The sequence below is a fragment of the Rhinopithecus bieti genome, unplaced genomic scaffold (assembly GCF_001698545.2).
Source record: "Rhinopithecus bieti isolate Rb0 unplaced genomic scaffold, ASM169854v2 scaffold_13207, whole genome shotgun sequence".
Taxonomy (NCBI): domain Eukaryota; kingdom Metazoa; phylum Chordata; class Mammalia; order Primates; family Cercopithecidae; genus Rhinopithecus; species Rhinopithecus bieti.
The window spans coordinates 1,982,327-2,001,366 of NW_016807866.1; the positions used below are offsets into that span (position 1 = coordinate 1,982,327).

Below are 19,040 nucleotides of genomic sequence, written 5' to 3' on the forward strand. Positions count from 1 at the left end.
GGGGTGTGAGCGTATGGTCTCGGGGTGTGAGCGGGATGGTCTTGGGGTGTGAGCGGGTGTGAGCGTATGGTCTCGGGGTGTGAGCGGGATGGTCTTGGGGTGTGAGCGTATGGTCTCGGGGTGTGAGCGGGATGGTCTCGGGGTGTGAGCGGGTGTGAGCGTATGGTCTCGGGGTGTGAGCGGGATGGTCTCGGGGTGTGAGCGGGTGTGAGCGTATGGTCTCGGGGTGTGAGCGGGATGGTCTTGGGGTGTGAGCGTATGGTCTCGGGGTGTGAGCGGGATGGTCTTGGGGTGTGAGCGGGATGGTCTCGGGGTGTGAGTGGGTGTGAGTGGATGGTCGTGTGCGACACTGAGGGAATTCTCGGCCCTTTAATCAGCACCACTGGACCAGCACCCACCTGGAGGGGCACAGGCAGACCCTCCACTGTGCTGAGTATGAGTCTTGAACCGTCAGGGCGACATTTGTGAATTCATGGTGAAGACGTGGAAAGGAAATACCTTTTTATAGGTAGAGCATTTACACCAGTTCTAGGAAGCTCACAGCAATTGGAAAACAAAAACAAAAGAGAAAACGCAAAGCTTTGCTGCAAGCCTGCAGGGTCATCTCTGAAAGCTGCCTCGCCCTCTCGGTTTTAGGAAGCCCGTGGCCCCCAGCAAAACCCTGACTGTTTTTTCATAAACTTCTAACTGTATACAAACGTAAGAAGGAAGAGGTTAACCACAGTGATCGGAGAAACGTTGTTTAAAAGAGAGTCTCCTGATGGAAGCGAATCGAAGGTCTAGAACAAGACCTACCAGTAACCGGACCACTGCCGTTCCTTCCCCGCCGGGACTGGGAATGTGTCTGCGGAAGTGGGCTGGGGTCACGGTCCTCACAGCCCTGAGAAAGCTCCTTCTTCCCCCACTCCTCTGAGGGGATACCGCAGTGTCCTCAGCCCCAAACTCATGACCCCCTCAGTCCAGGGAAGACCGCTTCCCTCAGCCCCACTACCAGACCTCGTCACCTCACCTGTTACCCGACAGCCAGTTCTGCTGGGACCAGATCATCTGGGCCGTGTCCCCACAGCTGTCCCCAAGCCCTCCTGCCTCATATCCAGAGACTAGAGAGCAGCAGACAGTTCCAACGGACTTTCTGTCTTAAAGGGGCATGAACGTCTCACTCAGCGTCACCATTGTACCAACTCAGATAATAAATAATTAAACATCCCCAAACCTGCAATTCTAATACAGAAGTTCATCATCAGTAGAGTCCATCCATCCACAAAGGACATTGGAGAGAGTCAAACTGCTCCTCCCAATTGACAAAAATCATGTGTTTAATATCAAGTCTTCAACACCCAACGTGTATTAAGAGCTCATTTCTCTGAGCAGACATTTTTGAAGAAATACAAATTTTCTTTGGATATCAAATTATTTACTAGGAAAAAACATTTTTTATGAGGGAAAAATAATATATGTGAGTTTAAATAGGAGACAGGATTCCAAGTTTCATCATTTCACTAAATGCATCTCCATCTGAATTGTTCGTGTGATTTTTGTGGTAGAGAAGAGAATGAGGAGCAAGCGAGAGTCCATGTTCCTGTTAAACCCTGGCCATCCTTCTCATCCATGGTGCTGTGTGTGGAAACACACCCTGGGGCTCACCTGAGCCTGTGTGGGACGTGTGTCACTCGGATAGTTCTGCAAGCGACTCACGTGCAATAGGCGGTAAAGGTCAACATCGCGAATAAATGAAGAAAATACTACAAAGAGGAACCAGAAGGCGCTTTTGTCCCTGTGCGTCATTCTAACTGCGGGAGTGTGTGTGGGTCCTGAGGTGTGTGAGAGGTTGTGTGAGTCCTGAGGTGTGTGAGAGGGTTGTGCGTGGGTCCTGAGGTGTGTGAGGGGTTGTGTGTCCTGAGAAGTGTGATGAATTGTGTGGGTCCTGAGGTGTGTGAAGGTTTGTGTATGAGACCCTGAGGTGTGTCGGGGTTGTGTGTGAGACGCTGAGGTGTATGAGGGGTGGTGTGTGGGTTCCTGAGGTGTGTGAGGGCCTATGTGTATGAGCCTGAGGTGTGTGAGGGGTTGTGTGTCCTGAGAAGTGTGATGAATTGTGTGGGTCCTGAGGTGTGTGAAGGTTTGTGTATGAGACCCTGAGGTGTGTGAGGGGTTGTGTGTGAGACGCTGAGGTGTGTGAGGGGTTGTGTGTGACGCTGAGGTGTGTGAGGGGTTGTGCTTGGGTCCTGAGGTGTGTGAGTGGGTGTGTGTTTGTCCTGAGGCGTGTGAGAGGTTGTGTGTGTGTCCTGAGGTGTGTGAGAGTTTGTGTAGGTTCCTGAGGCATGTGACGGTTTATGTGAGTCCCTGAGGTGTGTGAAAGTTTGTGTAGGTTCCTGAGGTGTGTGAGGGGTTGTGTAGGTTTCTGAAGTGTGTGAGGGCTTGTGTGTGTCCTGAGGTGTGTGAGAGGTTGACTGGCTCATGCCTGTAATCCAAGCACTTTGGGAAGCCGAGGCAGACAGATCACCTGAGATCAGGAGTTTGAGACCAGCCTGGCCAACACGGTGAAATCCTGTCTCCACTAAAAATACTAAAATTAGTCGGACACAGTGGTGTGCGCCTGCAGTTCCAGCTACTCAGGAGGCTGAGACAGGAGAACAGCTTGAACTCGGGAGGTGGAGGTTGCAGTGAGTCAGGATCATGCCACTGCACTCCAGCCTGGATAACAGAGTGAGACCCTCTCTCAAAAATAAATAAATAAAATTTAAAAAATTAAAAATCTAACAACAGTGCCCTGGCCCCCAAGATCTCACAATCCATCCAGGGAGATAGACTTGTAATCGAATGCTGTGATTACAACCAGCTCAATGGGGGATGAAGAAGAAGGTATGTTCCGAAACCTGGGAACTGAGGAGGGAGTGGGCTCTCAACCTTAACATGGGCTGTGGGAGTTGGACAAGAATCAGAAACAGGTTATGTAGACGATACTGGAAATGTATGTTTTCCGCTTTGCAAAAAAGTATTTAAAATTACATTTTACAATGTTAGTACACAATGTTAGTATATTTAAGAAGTGAAGTTCACTTTGATAAAAGAATGTCTATCTTCCTTGTGTATATATATCTGTTCCTATAGAATACCCATTTAAGTTCGTGTCTCAGTTTGTAAGAGCTGCCGTAACGAAATACCATGGACTGGGTGGCTTTAACAACAGACATTGATTTTCTTACAGTTCTGGAGGCTGGAGGTCTAATATCACAGCATTGGCAGGGCTGGTTTTTCCCGAGGCCCCAATACTTGTCTTGCAGATGGCGGCCTTCTTCCTGTCCCTTTCCTCTGTGTACATAGATCCCTAGTGTCTTTTTTTTTTTTTTTTTTTTTTGAGATGGAGTCTTCCTGTGTCACCCAGGAGAGCAGTGGCATGATCTTGGCTCACCACAACCTCTGCCTCCTGGGTTCAAGCAATTCTCCTGCCTCAGCCTCCCCAGTAGCTGAGATTATAGGCACGTGCCACCATGCATGGCTAATTTTTGTATTTTCAGTAGAGACCATGTACCATGTTGGCCGGGCTGGTCTCGAACTCCCGGCCTCAGGTGATCCACTCGCCTTGGCCTCCCAAAGTGCTGGGATTATAGGTGCCTCACCTTGGGCAATTTAATCCCTCTGGACTTTGGTTTCCTAACTTGTGAGATGACAATAGTTTCTAATTTGGCTGTTTTGTGGTATAAATGAAAAAAAATATGTAGGTAAAGTGCTTAGTACAACCGTCTGGAAAATCGTAAAGCCTCCATAAATGCCAGCTGCCATTACTGTTATGTCTAGCATTACTTCTCCTGGAAATCAGCCACCTCTCTCCTTGAGCCCTGTCTAGGGTCAGTGGGTTTTCAGAAATCTAGAGTGGCAACTCTGATCTTGCAAGGATCAGCGAGAGATGGGGGCAAGCAGCTCTCTCGTCACTTCTCCAAGGATCAGCGAGAGGTGGGGGCAAGCAGCTCTCTCGCCACTTCTCCAAGGGGGTGGTTGCTGAGGCTTTGGAAGGGAATTTAGCGAGCTCAGACCCTCTCAAGGCTACTGTGTTCCAAGCATGTGGCAGTTCATTTCAAGCTTGATGGCACATTCTTTGCAGAGCAGTTGCCAAAGAACAAGGTAACTTGTGACAGAAATACTGCCTGATGCTGTCAGTTTGATGGTCGAAACGGTTTTAGGTGGTGTCAAATTTTACTACTAGCATTTCTGGTCTCCATGAAAGAATCACATAAGAAGACAAGTTATGTATGTCAGAGGACAAAACTGCAGACCCAGATGGGCACTGTGCATACAACAGACACGTGGTTTCCTTTTGATATTGACCCAAGAGGGACTGGATTAAAAAAAGACAAAAATAACACCACAGACCACAGACTTAAGCTGATCAGTGGTCTAACACTGGCAAGATTACTTTTGTTGATACATTTCTTGGGAAATCCTGGGAAAGTTCCTGGATGTGATCTCATGGTCCTACCATCAGTAGCTATCTGTGACCTTGGATGAGTCAGCAAAGGGAACACACACAGCACAGTGACAGAGCTGGCACCAGGGACCACCTGCGACCCCCCCACCCCCCCTCACAGATGGTTTGCAAATAAACTACTCACGTACTTACTAAGATCTGCTGCACCCAAACACACCAAGCTCAGAGAGTTCTCACTTGGGTATTTAAGGAGTGTAGTGTCATGGGTGAGTGAGTGACTTTTTGGTTAGTAAGTTCTGCTGATTACATGAAGCAAGGGGATAACTATGGTGGCCAATAGAGTATTCATACTGCAGGTTCAACAAGACTTTCTAATAATATTGAAGTAGTAGTTCCCTGAAAAGAGCTACTATAATTACATGGCTTGGTTAACTTTTTCTTACAAGTCTGAGCATGGATTTAACACACACGAACTATACAAAGACAGAATGGTCCTGAAATAAAATCACAGCATCTTATTGCATACACTACATCATCCAAGGTCAAAACCCTTTCATAGAGACATTTAAAACTATAACCAAGCAAAAGAGAAAATAGATGCAAATTTGCTTTTACAACATTTGAAAATCAACCAAAAGAGTAAGGCACAAGATGCAGTCAACTACAATGCACTTTAGAGAACAGAGCTTTGCTCTCAGGTCTGGAACCCATCTCCTGGGTAAGCCGCCTGGCAGCAGGCAGGAACCAAACCCCTGCTACCTCCACTAGCTCCCAGGGTTCCTCTTTGCAGGATGGTGGGGAGCACAGGCACCAAGGCAGGAAGGCCAAGGCAGGAAGATGCCACGCGTCCTTCGCTTTCCCTCAGTGCGAGCACGCCAAGTTCCCTGTAACCAGGAGAAGAGGACCCTAGGCACCAAAAGTCAAGCATGAAGAAATGTCTGGGCCATTTCTGGTTGCCACAGGCGGTCTGGCAGGTGCCTTGCAGATGCTAAAGTGCCAGGGTTTGCAGGCTACTTGGATGGTTTACAGTGATGATGAGTTGGAGTCTTTAAACTCAGTGGTGTCCTAGATACTTAGGACGATGGTGACCTTCTGATGAAGGAGACTTGAGAGGCTGAGAAACTCCAGGAGAATTTAAGTTTCAAAGTCAGATGAGTTTGCTACTCAACTTCCATCACGGTTGTAGCTTTCGCTCCCAGAATACAAGGCTAGAGAGGCATCAACCAGGAGGTAAACTTCACCTTCAAGGCCGGGCGACGCCTGGCTACAGTTAGATCCTGCAGCAGGGTTAGAGAAGTCTCTCCAGCAAGGCTGGGAGTTTGGCTTCCAACAGATCTACAAAGAGGGCCTGGCGGCCTCTAGTGGTCGCTGCCTGTCATCAGCTTTCCTCCAATAAACCAGTTGTCATGAGAATATAAAACAATCAGGAAGGAAGAAAAAAGTTTAGTATTTTATCAAAGAAAACCGTGACATACTAAACAGTCCTGAAACAGAAACGATTTACACATTTTCTTATGATTATGTATTTATTAAGTTCTAAAACCTTGAAGAACTGCTATTTTAAAAATTCACACTAAAAGAAAACTAAGAAAACTAGAAATGTTAACATCTTTTACAGAGGGTGGTAAGTGGCCTTTTAAAAATTATAATCGCCTAGGAGAAAGGTGAGCTAATCTCTTTGGAAGCGTCATCAGCTGGTGAACTTCATCTTGGTCTCCACTTGATGTCTTTTACTCCATGAAAATGTCTTTTCAAAGCAGTGTTATCTGCCCATGGTGAGTTTAAACAGGCGTCATCATCATTTTCTTCCAATCTCTGGAAATAAATACGTTTTACTCAGGCAGGCATTTCAGGGAAGTATTTTGCACATAAAGAGACTGAAGAAAGAGTCCATGACTGACCTCCCCTCTCCCTGCCCACTAGGAGCGGGACCCTTCCATGTTTAGCCCCAGGGGACACCTGGCAGGACCCGACAGCCCTGCAGAGAGAGAAGCTCTAGAAAGACGCCTCCCCAGCATCCTGCAGAGCTCACCACTCCCCAGCAGCCCCAGGTAAGGCACGCAGGCTATGCTGGGCGCCAGCACTGCAGAAAGCCCATCTGTTCCCCCCTACCTTGAGCTCCTCTTGCCTTCTGTGATAGTACAGCATCAGCTGCTTCTGCTCCTCGCTGCTAATAATAGGCTCTCGGGCTGGAGCTCCCTGTCCCCTCTGCAAAGAGGATAGCAGAGCAAATTGTGAATTAAGGTTCTTAGAGTGACAATCCTGAAGTTACAACAAATGTTTTACAATTGCCTTTGCCAACTACTAAAGATAAACAGGTCCCCCATGTCTGATCACCCGAAGTGAAGCATCGAGGGAAGCGTTGGTCTTGAGCAGACTTGAGCCCTGGACTCTCACTGTGTGGAGACCAGAGGCTGCACGACGCCATCTATCTTGGCCATTCCCAAGGCAGACACTGTAGGCAGGTCCAGTGGGAAAGGGAGGAGGCTCAGAGCCACAGACTCCGGATCTATGTATGGTGGAGGGCCCCATTTCCCCGAAATCACAGCCTAGTGGCGTAGGAGCACCCACAAAACCAAGGCGGCCCCTCAGGTTACAGTGCTACACGATGTCCTTCAAAGGTCTCGAAACTTTCCTCCTCCTCCTGTACATGGCATCAGCAATTTGCAAAAGCCTGAAATCAGTGTCGGGTGAAATTTTACATTTCAAGGAAAATACTTGTTTACTTGCAGCCCTATTTTTAAGGTTGAAATTAACCATAGTGTATTTCCTCTCCCCCACATATTAAAACAAACTCTAGGTATCACTAAACAATCCATATTTTCTTCCAGTTTTTGTTGGTGTGCAGGAAGAGGATATTTTTAGTTTAAACCCAAGCCAATAGGATTAAAATATTTGTACCAGTAGTTTAAATCTTTCAGATTCACTGTACATTTTTATCAGTTTGAAGGGAAATAACAAAAAATAGTGACATGTTAAAGCAAAAAGTACTTACCTGCTGAATCTTGGCGATAATTTTGGTTTTTTCATTTTTCCCCACGTAGTCTGAAAGCTTCTTAGTTCTTCTCAGCTCCTTAGCTGCCCACCACAGCTGCGCCTCTGATTCTTTAATGACGTTGAGCCCTGCCTGGGGCCAATCATAAGAACTGGCTTGACTGTGGGTTCCCACCCAGGGGGCAGAGCCCAGCTGAGCCCCTCCCAGGAGAAGGCAGAGAACGGATTTCTCCCCGTGCTCACCATGGGAGGCCTGACTCCCCCACCTCACTCTAAGTCCTTGCTGACTTTAGTACCTTCCCTGTTAAGTTTCCACTCATGCCCTGACTCAGTTAACTTCCTCCTCTGGACAACAGTGAGATCCTCTCTCGTTTGCACCTTGATCCATATAGTTCATCTTAGACAGATCTGTAGGCCACTGCCAGGGAAGGGCACTGGCATCGTGCTGGGTGTTTAAATCGAGGTATAATGGGGCTGCCTGTTTACTTCTGCATATTCCATTTATTTAAGATGGCTTAGACAAAGAATATTGTCCAATAGGATAAGAAGTGAAAAACCCAAGGAAAATGGAACATGAAGGTCAGAAAATAACATGAAGCAACAGGTAAGACTAGAAACACAAATTTCCATGCAAAGGGACGGATGCATTTGGGTAGAAATAGGAAGAAATTAGGTAGCTGGCTTCCTAGCGGCCAAAGACAGTGGACATGCTTTCAGTTACTCCTGACGGGTGGCCTCACAAACTGCATCCACTGCCTCCTGTGTGTGGGGCCAAACCCCTCACCCGTGCGTACCCACTCTCAGGGGCCGCTCCTGAATTCGGAACTCTGATGCAGGGCACAGCAAACCTGAAAGCTGTGTAGGGAGCAAAACACTACATCCAGAAGAGGGGCGTCAAATCTGAAGGGCTTTGGGGGGCCGTGAACTCACCCTCCAGAGTGCCCACCCAAGAACTACGTACCTGCGTTCCCGACAAATCTTCCTTATTTTCAAACTCCATGCGGATGGGATCATACGGTGGCAACCCCATGGGGTAAACAATCATCACCGCGCCTCGAAGCTGATCCAAGGCGTCTTTCACCATCTCCATCGTAACACAGACACCGGCTTCCACTTGTTTCTGCAAGCAGAAAGGCATCGCGATCTACAGTGTGGCTAACCAATTCAGTCAAGTCCATCAAGATCTTGTACAAGACCCTTGCCAGATACTGCCAGAGCAACAAAAAGAAATCAAACTCTTCTTGCTCCCAGAGTGACTACCATCTATTTCAGGGGCTGAGCCAAGCACACCGCGACCTGTATTATAAAGCAGACAGTGAGCAGCACTGAGCACGGAGTACAGTGAAGTGCAAAGCATGCTCCAACGAGAAAGAGCCCGGTGCTGGCAGCACAGATGGGGGCAAGGATCGGGAGATACGGCAGGGGGAGCAGGCACCACAGGTGGGCCTTGAAACGCAGACGGGCTGAAAAGGTAGAGATGGCAGCAGGTGCTTCAGGACAAGCTGAAAGAAAGAAAAGCAGGGGCCAGCCTCCCCGGCACGGGGCAGGAAGGAGAGGAGAAGATGAGGCCAGCTCTAGTTGGATCAGCTGGAGTTTGTTTTCGAATGGCCACAAAAGCCAGGCTGAAGAGTTCACGTTTCCTCCGTTAGACCACGGGAAGCGACTGCCTTTTCTGGGAAGGAGTGATAATGTTGGGAGATTGATCTTGTAACTGGTATAGAACAGACCCAGTTGGCCAGGTGTGGTGGTTCACACCTTACATAATCTCAGCACTTTGGGAGGCCAAGGTGGGCGAATCACCTGAGGTCAGCAGTTCGAAGACCCAGCCTGGCTCAAACATTGGCAAAACCCCTGTTCTCTAATTTTAACTAATACACAAAATTGGCCGGTGTGCGGTGGCCCTCTAAGCCCCTGCTAATTTCCTCATGCACTTTCCTTGGGAGGAGCCGAGGCGGGCGGGATCAACATAGGTCAGTGAGATCTGATGACTATCCTGGCTAAACACGGTGTATTAACCTCCGTCTCTACTTAATTAAAATACTATAAAATACTTAGCGTTGGAGCTTATGGCTTGTGTCGTGGTCGGCTGTACGCCTTGTTTTTGGCCGTGTGTTGGGGAAAACCACCCCCTGGAAGTTGTACGTCGCCAACTACTGCAGCAGAGGCTGAGGCAGAGATGGCGTGAACCCGGGAGGCGGCAGGCCTGCGCAGTGAGCTGAGATCCGGCCACCGGCACTCAGCTTGGGCCCGACATAAGAAAGAGCGAGACTCCGTCTCAAAAAAAAAAAAAGAAAAAAAAAAAAAAAGAGCAAAACCAAAAATTAGCTGGGCGTGGTGGCAGGTGCCTGTAGTTCGAGCTACTCAGGAAGCTGAGGCAGGGGAATCGCTTGAACCCGGGAGGCAGAGGTTGGAGTAGGCTGAAATCGTGCCACTGCACACCAGCTTGGGCAATAGAATAAGACTCTGCCTCAAAAAAAAAAGAACAGACCTAGTTGGAGGGAGACCAGGTAGCAGGCTCTGAAGAGTACAGAGGAAGGTGTGATGAAATAACAAATATATCTGGTCTTTGCTACTCAGTTCCAGGCACAGAGCTCCAAAACTCGTGGAATTTCCTGAGGGACAGGAGTGTCTTGTTATTTACAAGCCCCTTCTCACCACACCTGAGCTTGTGCTAGCACAGTAACCTGTAATCAGCACTTGGTTTCAAGGAAGCGGCTGGCCATGCCAGGGAGACCAAGGACATGATTAGAGGGTTGGAGCTTTCAGCCTCACCCCCTTCCTCCACCTCCGGGGGCTAGAGGTTGGGACCAAACACGTGGCCAGTAGTGTAAGCAATCATGCCTACTGAGCAGAAACTCCACAAAAATCCCGGACATCATGGCTCAGTGAAGCTTCCTGATTGGTGCAGACGCTGACGTGCCGGGTGACGCACATCAATGGGGGCGTGGTGGGAAGCTCCAAATTTGTAGTCAAGCTGGACACACGTATGGGTGGCCTGGGGACCTCACGCGCAGCTGGTGTCTGAAATAAGAGGAGTCTTGTTGGTGATCTTGCCTTTTAACTTGTGGGGTCTGATGCTAACTCCAGGCATTAGTGTCAGAATTGAAGGATCTGCCTTTGACCAGTGGGGTCTGTGCTGTCTCTGAGTAGTTAGTGTCAGAATGAAATGGAATTGAGTGGCAGGACCCCCGGTGGGCATCAGAATGCAAAAGCCTACAGGAGAGCCTTAAAGAAAGCCAGAGCTGTAGAAGTGAAAGGAAGAGGTGGATTTAAGAGGCATCATGGGACCAGATGGTACAGGATCCCACTTCAAACCTAGAGGTGACAGAAGGGAGAAGTGTTGAAGATGACACTGAGGATTTGGCCTATAAAACCAAGACACTGAGGTTCTGTTACTGGAGACAGAGAAGCTCATAGGAGGTGCTTCTCAGGGACAGAACACAGAGGGAGAGGAGGAAGCAAAGAGCTCATTTCTAGAAAACTGGACTTCAAAGTGCTGACTGGGTGTTCAGATAGAATGGTCTCGCAACCAGCTGGAAATTCAGGTTGCAAGTGAAGCAAGATGTCAGGGGGAAAGGACGGAAGCTTCAGAGTTATCTACAGAGGGTGGAATTTGCATTTGGCAGAGTAGATAAGATGCAAAGGGAGCAAGAAGGCCAAGGATAAAAAGTACTTTCAGAAGGACACAGGCAAAGGGGAGCAGTGAGGCGACCGAAAGAGGAGTTCCACAGCAAAGCGTGGCGAGAAGGGTGCAGAACAATGGCCAGACCACCGTTTTGTTGTCATGGCCTGAGATGTGCTCACATGCCTAGATGCCATCATCACGCAAACACTGGACTCAACCAAGGCCTCTCCTGTAGAGCTTCATAAAGCCGTTACTATATTAACAGGCACAGAGCTTCAGGGCAGCCTTTGCTGAGGCTCTTCAAAGATTAGTCAAAAGCTTGATGAGTTTGATAAATATTGGTTTAAAAATAACAGTCCTGCTGAGCAAATCAGGAGAAGCAGAAGAAAAAGTGGTTATCAATCGAGAGACTTGCAGTTGAGGGTGGTAGCAACTAATATCACCAACACACAAATACAAGCAACACATACAGATACCACTTCTTTCAATAGCCTTAAATTCTTTTCTTCCAGATACACATTATCTGTGTATCAATGGTATAAATTTATGCTCCTCTCTCTATAAAATAGCCTTTGTATAAATGCTAAAGACAATTACAAAAAACCGATTTATATCAAATACATATTAAGTCAATCAAGTGTCTGGAGAGCTACTCTATGGCCACAATATTCAAATCTCCCCTACTTAGCTTTGTTAAGTTCTTCAAAAAGGTAAAAGAAACGAAATCAACATTTGTATTATACATATTTGTATTATACGTGAACCTACATTTACACAGGCCAACAAAATTTGTGTCTGCCTGTAGGAACGGGGAGGACTCTGGGCAACTGTCAGGATTATGAAAGGAAAGCTATGGCCTACCCCAAATATGCTTGTTTCCTTTGCCTCCAGAAGGCTGAAAGAGAAGGCTGGCTGAGAGGCAACTATGGAAGCCAGAGTTGGAGTTTTTTCTCAAAAGACAAGTTTCAGGCCAGGCGCAATGGCTCACCCCTGTAATCCCAACACTTTGGGAGGCCGAGGCCGGCAGCTCACAGGGTCAGGAGTTTGAGACCAGACTGACCAACATGGAGAAACCCCGTCTCTACTGAAAATACAAAATTAGCTGGGCGTGGTGGCACGTGCCTGTAACCCCAGCTACTCGGGAGGCTGAGGCAGGAGAATTGCTTGAATCTAGGAGGTGGAGGTTGCAGTGAGCCGAGATCGCGTGATTGCACTCCAGCCTGGGAAACAAAAGTGAAATTCCATCTCCCCCTCACCCCCCCAAAAAAAGACAGGTTTTAGAGCATCATTTAAAAAAGCCAACCTTAGATATTATTGCTTTGGCTTCTTCTATAGTCTTCTTTAACACTTGCTTCATTTTCTCATTTGGAGCTATTAAAAAAAAAGGAGAGAGGGAGAGAGAGCTGTCAAATACAAAGCCTCTTTAAAACTCTTCTGAAATATCTCAATCCCTTCTGTCTGAGTCAGGGGGTAAGTGAACTGAGACAGAGTGTGAGTGTGGACTTTACAGAAGAGAGGCAAGAAACCTGGCTGCCGGAAGTTAGGTGAAGATCTCTTCCCAGCAACAGAGACCTGGAGTGTGCTTTATGCAAAGTGGCAAAGGCTACAAAAAACAGAAATCCATGTTGTTGGGTAAACAGGGCCGGCAAACTTTTTCTGGAAAGGGCCAGAGAGTAAATATTTGAGGCTTTGCAGGCTACACAGTCTTGTTGGGTGGGATTACTCAGCTCTGCCACGTAGCACAAGAGCAGACAATACGACGGAGCTTGCAGTGAGCGGAGATTGCGCCACTGCACTCCAGCCTGAGAGACAGAGCGAGACTCCGTCTCAAAAAAAATAATAATAAATAAAAATAATAAATAAAAAAAAATAAATGGGGTGGCTGCATCTCCATACAATTTTATTTACAATAGGCAACTGCCTGCATTTGGCCTGTAGCCCATAATTTGGTGACCCCTAGATCAGGAAAAAATAATAACTTGAAAGCTCAGAAACAAAAAAAAAAAAAAAAAAAGAAGATGGAATGCCCAAACCTAGGGAAAATGGGGCAAGTTGAAACATATATTCCTAATAAATAACAGTATTAATTAGACATTGAAAATATTAGAAATATAAGATTGTATTAGAATAGAAGTGGTTAGGTCAGGCGTGGTAGCTGACGCCTGTAATCCCAGCACTTTGGGAGGCAGAGGCAGGTGGATCACCTGAGGTCAGGAGTTCGAGACCAGCCTGGGCAACATGCAGAAACCCTATCTCTACAAAAAATACAAAAATTAGCCAGGCGTGGTAGCAGGCACCTATAATCCCAGCTACTCTGGAGGCTGACACAGGAGAATCACTGGAACCCGGGAGGCAGAAGTTGCAGTGAGCCAAGATCATGCCACTGCACTCCAGTCTGGGCGACAGAGACTCTGTCTCAAAAAAAAAAAAAAAAAAAGTGGTTAATTTAAGAACATATTACATATTGGTTTAATGATGAATAGTGAACTGTTAAGTGGTTCTCATTTTTTTTTTCTTCATCTTACCACATCTTCTTAGGTAAGAAAGATGTGGAAGACAACCATTTTTCAGGTTAACATTCAAAGGAAATAATACTAGGAATTCTTACTATCCCTGATATTTTAAAAAAATGTATTTTTGAACTGGTAAGGCCTTGCAGGAATACTGTTCTTTTACTCCTAACAGTGTTTTAGGGCTGATCAATTACAGTCTTTAAACGGAGCTTTTAATGCAGGTTAAAAAGAATAAGCTATCAAAGAGGATTATCATCAATTCCACATGATCAGCCCAACACTGAAAGAATTTCTTCAGTGTTTTGCCATGTACGGAAGCGCTCTGCCCCAGAGAGAGCCATGTCCTTGATCAGGGAAGTCCATGTGCTGACATGCTTTCCCTTTCCTCTTTCACACAGTCCAGCTCGAAAGGTCCCCCAACATCTGTGAACAGCAACAAAACACAACTCTGAATACATTTCAGTGAGTATCTGCCAACAATTATTAGGTCGAACCACATGAAATTGCCAATACTCAACCATTTTTGACCTACAGAAGGGAAAGGGTCATTTCATCTGGTTCATCGAATATATGTAAAAGCAAGCTGCAACTTATTAAGAGCAAGATAAAAACTTCCTTTATCTACCTAATTCATCCTAGATTAGAGTTTTACCACAGGAGCTACAGAGTACAGTATTTTCTAAGTCTGTAGAGAAATGATGAGGTCAATTTTTGAACATAAAGAACTGCTTTCTCATGCCTATAATCCCAGCACTTTGGGATGCCGAGGTGGGCAGATGACCTAAGGTCAGGAGTTCGAGACCAGTCTGGTCAACATGGCAAAACCCTGTCTCTACTAAAAATACAAAAACTAGCCAGGCGTGGTGGTGCATGCCTGTAGTCCCAGCTATTCAGGAGGCTGAGGCAGGCGAATCACTTGAACCTGGAAGATGGAGTTGGCAGTGAGCTGAGATTGTGCCACTGCACTCCAGCCTGGGCAATAGAGCAAGACTCCGTCTCAAAAAAAAAAAAAAAAAGGAACTGTTTTCATACTTATGCCTATATAAGCATGCACATACAAGAGAAATCCTCACTTACCTTGCCCATTCCTTCGTCCAATATCATCCTTTTTAAATACTGCACCTCCACTGGGTACACATTTTTCACCCCATTCATCCTTCAATTTCAATTCTTCAATCTGATCATCAGTCAGTCCTTGCATATTAGGAGGGAGAAATACGCCATGTTCAGCTAATTCTTCCATTTCTTAAAAATAAGCAAAAGACAGTATCACAATCACAACACCCCATACCCATTGGAACGTAAGCTCCAAAGGGCCAGGGGCTTGCCCAACTGGCTATGTTGTGGAACAAACATTTATATGCCACTTGCTAAGTGCCAGGCCTGGCCTGGACCCTTGACAAAGAGTCATTGATCCACCCTCAGCCAACAGCATAGAGAGCTCAGAAGCTTGCCCCATGTCCCAGGCAGTTGGCCTGTAAATTGAGTGGCCAATCATTTGTGCTATGTTGTGCTTCCTAGAACTCTGGAGGGGCAAAATTACTATTCATTGAACACCTGAATATATATTCCATGGGTCTTACAGTTTTCCAAGTGCACTCACATGGACTATCTCATTTAATTTAACCTTGTACATTCCCCCCACCCTCAATTTATGGTTGTATCATGTCAGGCTCGTTCAGATGACACAGCTGCAGCTGATAATGTTTTTTCTTGAGACGGAATCTCACTGTGTCACCCCGGCTAGAGTGCAGTGGCATGATCTCAGGCTCACTGAAACCTCCAGCTCCCAGGTTCAAGCGATTCTCCTGCCTCAGCCTCCTGAGTAGTTGGGATTACAGGTGTCCGCCACCATGCCCAGCTAATTTTTGTATTTTAATAGAGACACGGTTTGGCCATGTTGACCAAGCTGGTCTCGAACTCCTGACCTTAAGTGATCCACCTGCCTCAGCCTCCCAAAGTGCTGGGATTACAGGCATGAGCCAACACGCCTGGTCTGAGACTTTCTATAAAACTTCATGTCAATGCTTCATAAATAATTTATACAAATCAGTGGGGAGGATTTAAAGCGGCTTACACCCCTCAGAGATAGCAGAGATGGCACAAGGGACTTGGTTTTCTAGTATCATGTTCACTATTCAAATGCATGGCTGTGTTTCCTAATCCTTATATATTCACCCCAAAACCGGTCCGCATTTTAACCTTGCAAAATTGCCTTCCTTCCTTTCTCTCTCCTTCCTTCCTGTGAAGGAGGCACCTGGATCTCAGTGTTCCCATAACATTGTGTGAGGACATCACCTGACCTGAAATAATACAGTATTATGAATAAATGGTGTAACTGAATGGGATGTTTACTGTCTCCCTCTCCACCACAGTCTAAGCTACTTATTTCTTAAAAATAAGGGAAGGTTAGATAACATCTATCACAGTCATCATGATACCACCTCACACCCCATTGGAACGTTAGCTTCTAGGGGTCAGGGCCTTGCCCATCTGGCTATTTTATGGAACATTTATATGCCACTTGCTATGTGCCAGACCTGGCCTGGACCCTTGACACAGGGGCACGGTACTGGTCTTATTCATCCTTGTCTTTCTTTTCTTTGAGACAGGGTCTCCCTCTCTCACCCAGGCAGGAGCACAGTGGAGCGATCTCAACTCACTGCAGCATTGCCTCCTGGGTTCAAGCGATTCTTGTGCCTCAGCCTCCCAAGTAGCTGGGACAACAGGCATGTGTCACCACGCCCAGTTCAGTTTTGTATTTTTAGTAGGGACTGAGTTTCACTATGTTCTAGGCTGGTCTAGAACTCCTAGGCTCAAGGGATCCACTTGCCTCTGCCTCTCAAAGTGTCAGGATTACCCATGTGACCACCGCACCTGGCCCCATCCTTGTCTTCTGAAGGCTGAGCACTGGTGCAGAATAAATACATGAATTTTAAGTTCACTAACGTGACTCTCAGCATTCAGCACATTTCCAATTTATAATGTTATAGAAAGAGAAGACAAATTCCTTTTCTCCTCAAATGCTTTAACTTAAAAATAACATTTAATATTGTGTTTGTGTTGGAAGCTCAATTAATACACTACACATAAGTTTCATGAAAAGAACCATGATGCTCAGGAATTTCTCCACGGTGCAAAAATTACATGTTCATGCAATTTAATCAATATATTTAATAATAAATCACATATTCATGCAATTTAATAAATCACATAAATGAATATACTATTTATTGCAAATAGTTATGTTTATATTTTCTATGTATACATAATGATCGTTATATAAACACGTAGTAATATCCTACACCACATCAGAAAGTATCATCCCGTCAAGTTCAAAAGCTATGCTGTCTAATGCGGCAGGTACTCACTCACTTGGCAATTTAAATTTATTTAAATTAATTAAAATCAGCCGGGCGCAGTGGCTCACACCTGTAATCCCAGCACTTTGGGACGCCGAGGCAGGAGGATCACCTGAGGTCAGGAGTTCGAGACCAGCCTGGCCAACATGATGAAACCCCGCCTCCACTAAAGATACAAATATTAGCTGGGCGTGGTGGCATGCGCCTGTAATTCCAGATATTTGGGAAACTGAGGCAGGAGAATCCCTTGAACCCGGGAGGCGAAGGTTGCAGTGAGCCGAGATCGCGCCACTGCACTCCAGCCTGGGCGACAGAGAGACCCTGACACACACACACACACACACATACACACACACACACAATATATATATATTTAATTAATTAAAATGAAAATGTAAAATTCGGTTGCCTGGCCGCACTAGCCACATTCCAAATGCTCTGCCACACGTGGCCGGCGGCTGCCCAATGGACAGCACAGATGGGGGCCCTTCCACCGCCGGGAGATTCTGCGGAACAGCGGTGCCCTAGAACCTGCGCGGGGAAGGGAGACGGCGCCGCCAAGCGAGCAACAGGCCGTTTCCAGGGCGGGGAAAGATACCAAGGCTTCCTCAACTGTAAGGGGCCGCCCCAAAGCCAGGCGGCTCGCTGCTTTACATCGGGCGACTAAAAATAGTAAATTCAGCTTTTAAACGCCCACCCAGTTCTCATCTCACCCCTCACACGTGATTAATTGCACTAAGTCGGCTGTTCAGCCCGGTCTTTCGGCTCCCTCCTCCCTCCCCCGCCCATTTCCACTTATTCGCAGCACCCCAGGATTCGCAGCATCCCGGCTCCGAGAGGCACCTGGGCCCACCTCCCAGCCCGGGACGCCAGACAGGCCGGACCTTCTCCGGTTCCTTATTCATCTCCAGTTAACCCCAGTGTCCCGTTTCAACCCCGGCTGCTGCAAATCTCTTCAATAATCTTCACAAACCTGACCCCTCGGCCCACCCTGCCCCTCTTTCTCCATCCCACGCCTGTCTCTCGATCTGTCCCGGCTGGGCCCGCCCACGAGCCGCACCTGAGCAGAGGCGCTGCACCTTGAGCCGCCCATTATAGACCCGGGCCACCTGCACCGTGAGCTCCTCCAGCTCGATGCTCCCAGGCGCCTGCAGCAGGAATTGGCTCTCGTCGCCCCGCTTCACGTGCAGCAGAACCATGGCGGTCCCGCCGAGGCACTGAGGTGGTGAGAAGGCCCGGGCTGCGTGGCCCTCGGATCTGGCCGGCCGAGGATCGCCGGATCGCCAGCAGCGGCGACGCACTAACAGCCGCTCAGGGGCCCGAACCCCACGCTCCCGAGCCCGCAGTGAGCGAGGGAGCACTCGCTCCCGGAAGTGGATGTTGCTAGCAGCAACAGTGAAACAGTCAAAAGAGCCTCCAGCTCCAGCTCAGAACCCGAGTAGCGGAGGCTGGGGTGCACTGAGGCCCAGCAATCTACGCCCACTGTAGCTGCAGCCGGGGAAACCACCCACACAGCCTGAGAGGGCAGCTGATTCTGGCCGGACCGACGGAAGAAAACTCGCAGATCCCCCTCCCGGAAGTGACTGTTGTCGTGGCAACTTCCCAAACACAGACCAAGCCGCTGAAGTGGAGGGTGGACCTCCCCATCGACTGGTCTGGGGCCCGAGATTCCACTCAGGGATACGTGGGCTGAGGTGGGAGTTAATAGATGGGGAATGGGAGGGACGGCAGGCAACATACACGCCGAGTTCCGCAACTGCCGCCCCACAACCACTCCACATTCCAGCGTCCCTTCCGCCGCTTTCAGTCTCCACTTCCGGCAACGCCTCCATGCTGCTTCCGGCCTGGGAAAGTTTGGCGGCAGCAACCTAGAACTGGGTCACTCTGTTGGCTGCTGTTTGCGCGGGTTTGCTTTTCAGGACGGAGGGGCCAGGGCGAGTGTCTGCACTTCTTCGGGCTGATTTGGATGGTGTTGCTAGGGTAGCTCCAGCGGCTCCTGTCAGAGCGACCCTCCCCGAAATATCCAGCGGACTCTTGCAAAAGTCAATCGGCGTCAGTCGCTGTTTCTTCCGGGCGCCGCAGATGCACAGTCACTGCTCCCATGGAACTTATATTTTAGTGTG

General features: G+C 47.8%; 2 protein-coding genes across 3 annotated transcripts in view; both read right to left on the bottom strand.

The window, feature by feature from the left end:
• Window positions 1-1,118, bottom strand: part of TCP10L (t-complex 10 like) — a 13,035-nt gene extending 11,917 nt beyond the window's left edge. The window contains exon 1 of one of the 2 annotated variants that reach the window (XM_017883899.1): window positions 1,010-1,117. In XM_017883899.1, coding sequence (XP_017739388.1) covers window positions 1,010-1,047 — 38 coding nt within the window. In that variant the 5' untranslated portion in view covers window positions 1,048-1,117. Of the gene's footprint in view, window positions 1-1,009 lie in introns of both variants that reach the window. The other variant, XM_017883900.1, reaches the window with a different exon arrangement.
• A 3,805-nt stretch (window positions 1,119-4,923) lies between these two features.
• CFAP298 (cilia and flagella associated protein 298) lies at window positions 4,924-19,040 on the bottom strand. The gene is given in 10 exon segments (XM_017883901.1): window positions 4,924-6,238; window positions 6,536-6,631; window positions 7,419-7,550; window positions 8,379-8,537; window positions 12,346-12,413; window positions 14,633-14,800; window positions 17,978-18,274; window positions 18,277-18,324; window positions 18,327-18,398; window positions 18,401-19,040. Coding segments are annotated over 10 exon segments (1,500 nt in total). The 5' UTR covers window positions 18,750-19,040; the 3' UTR covers window positions 4,924-6,127.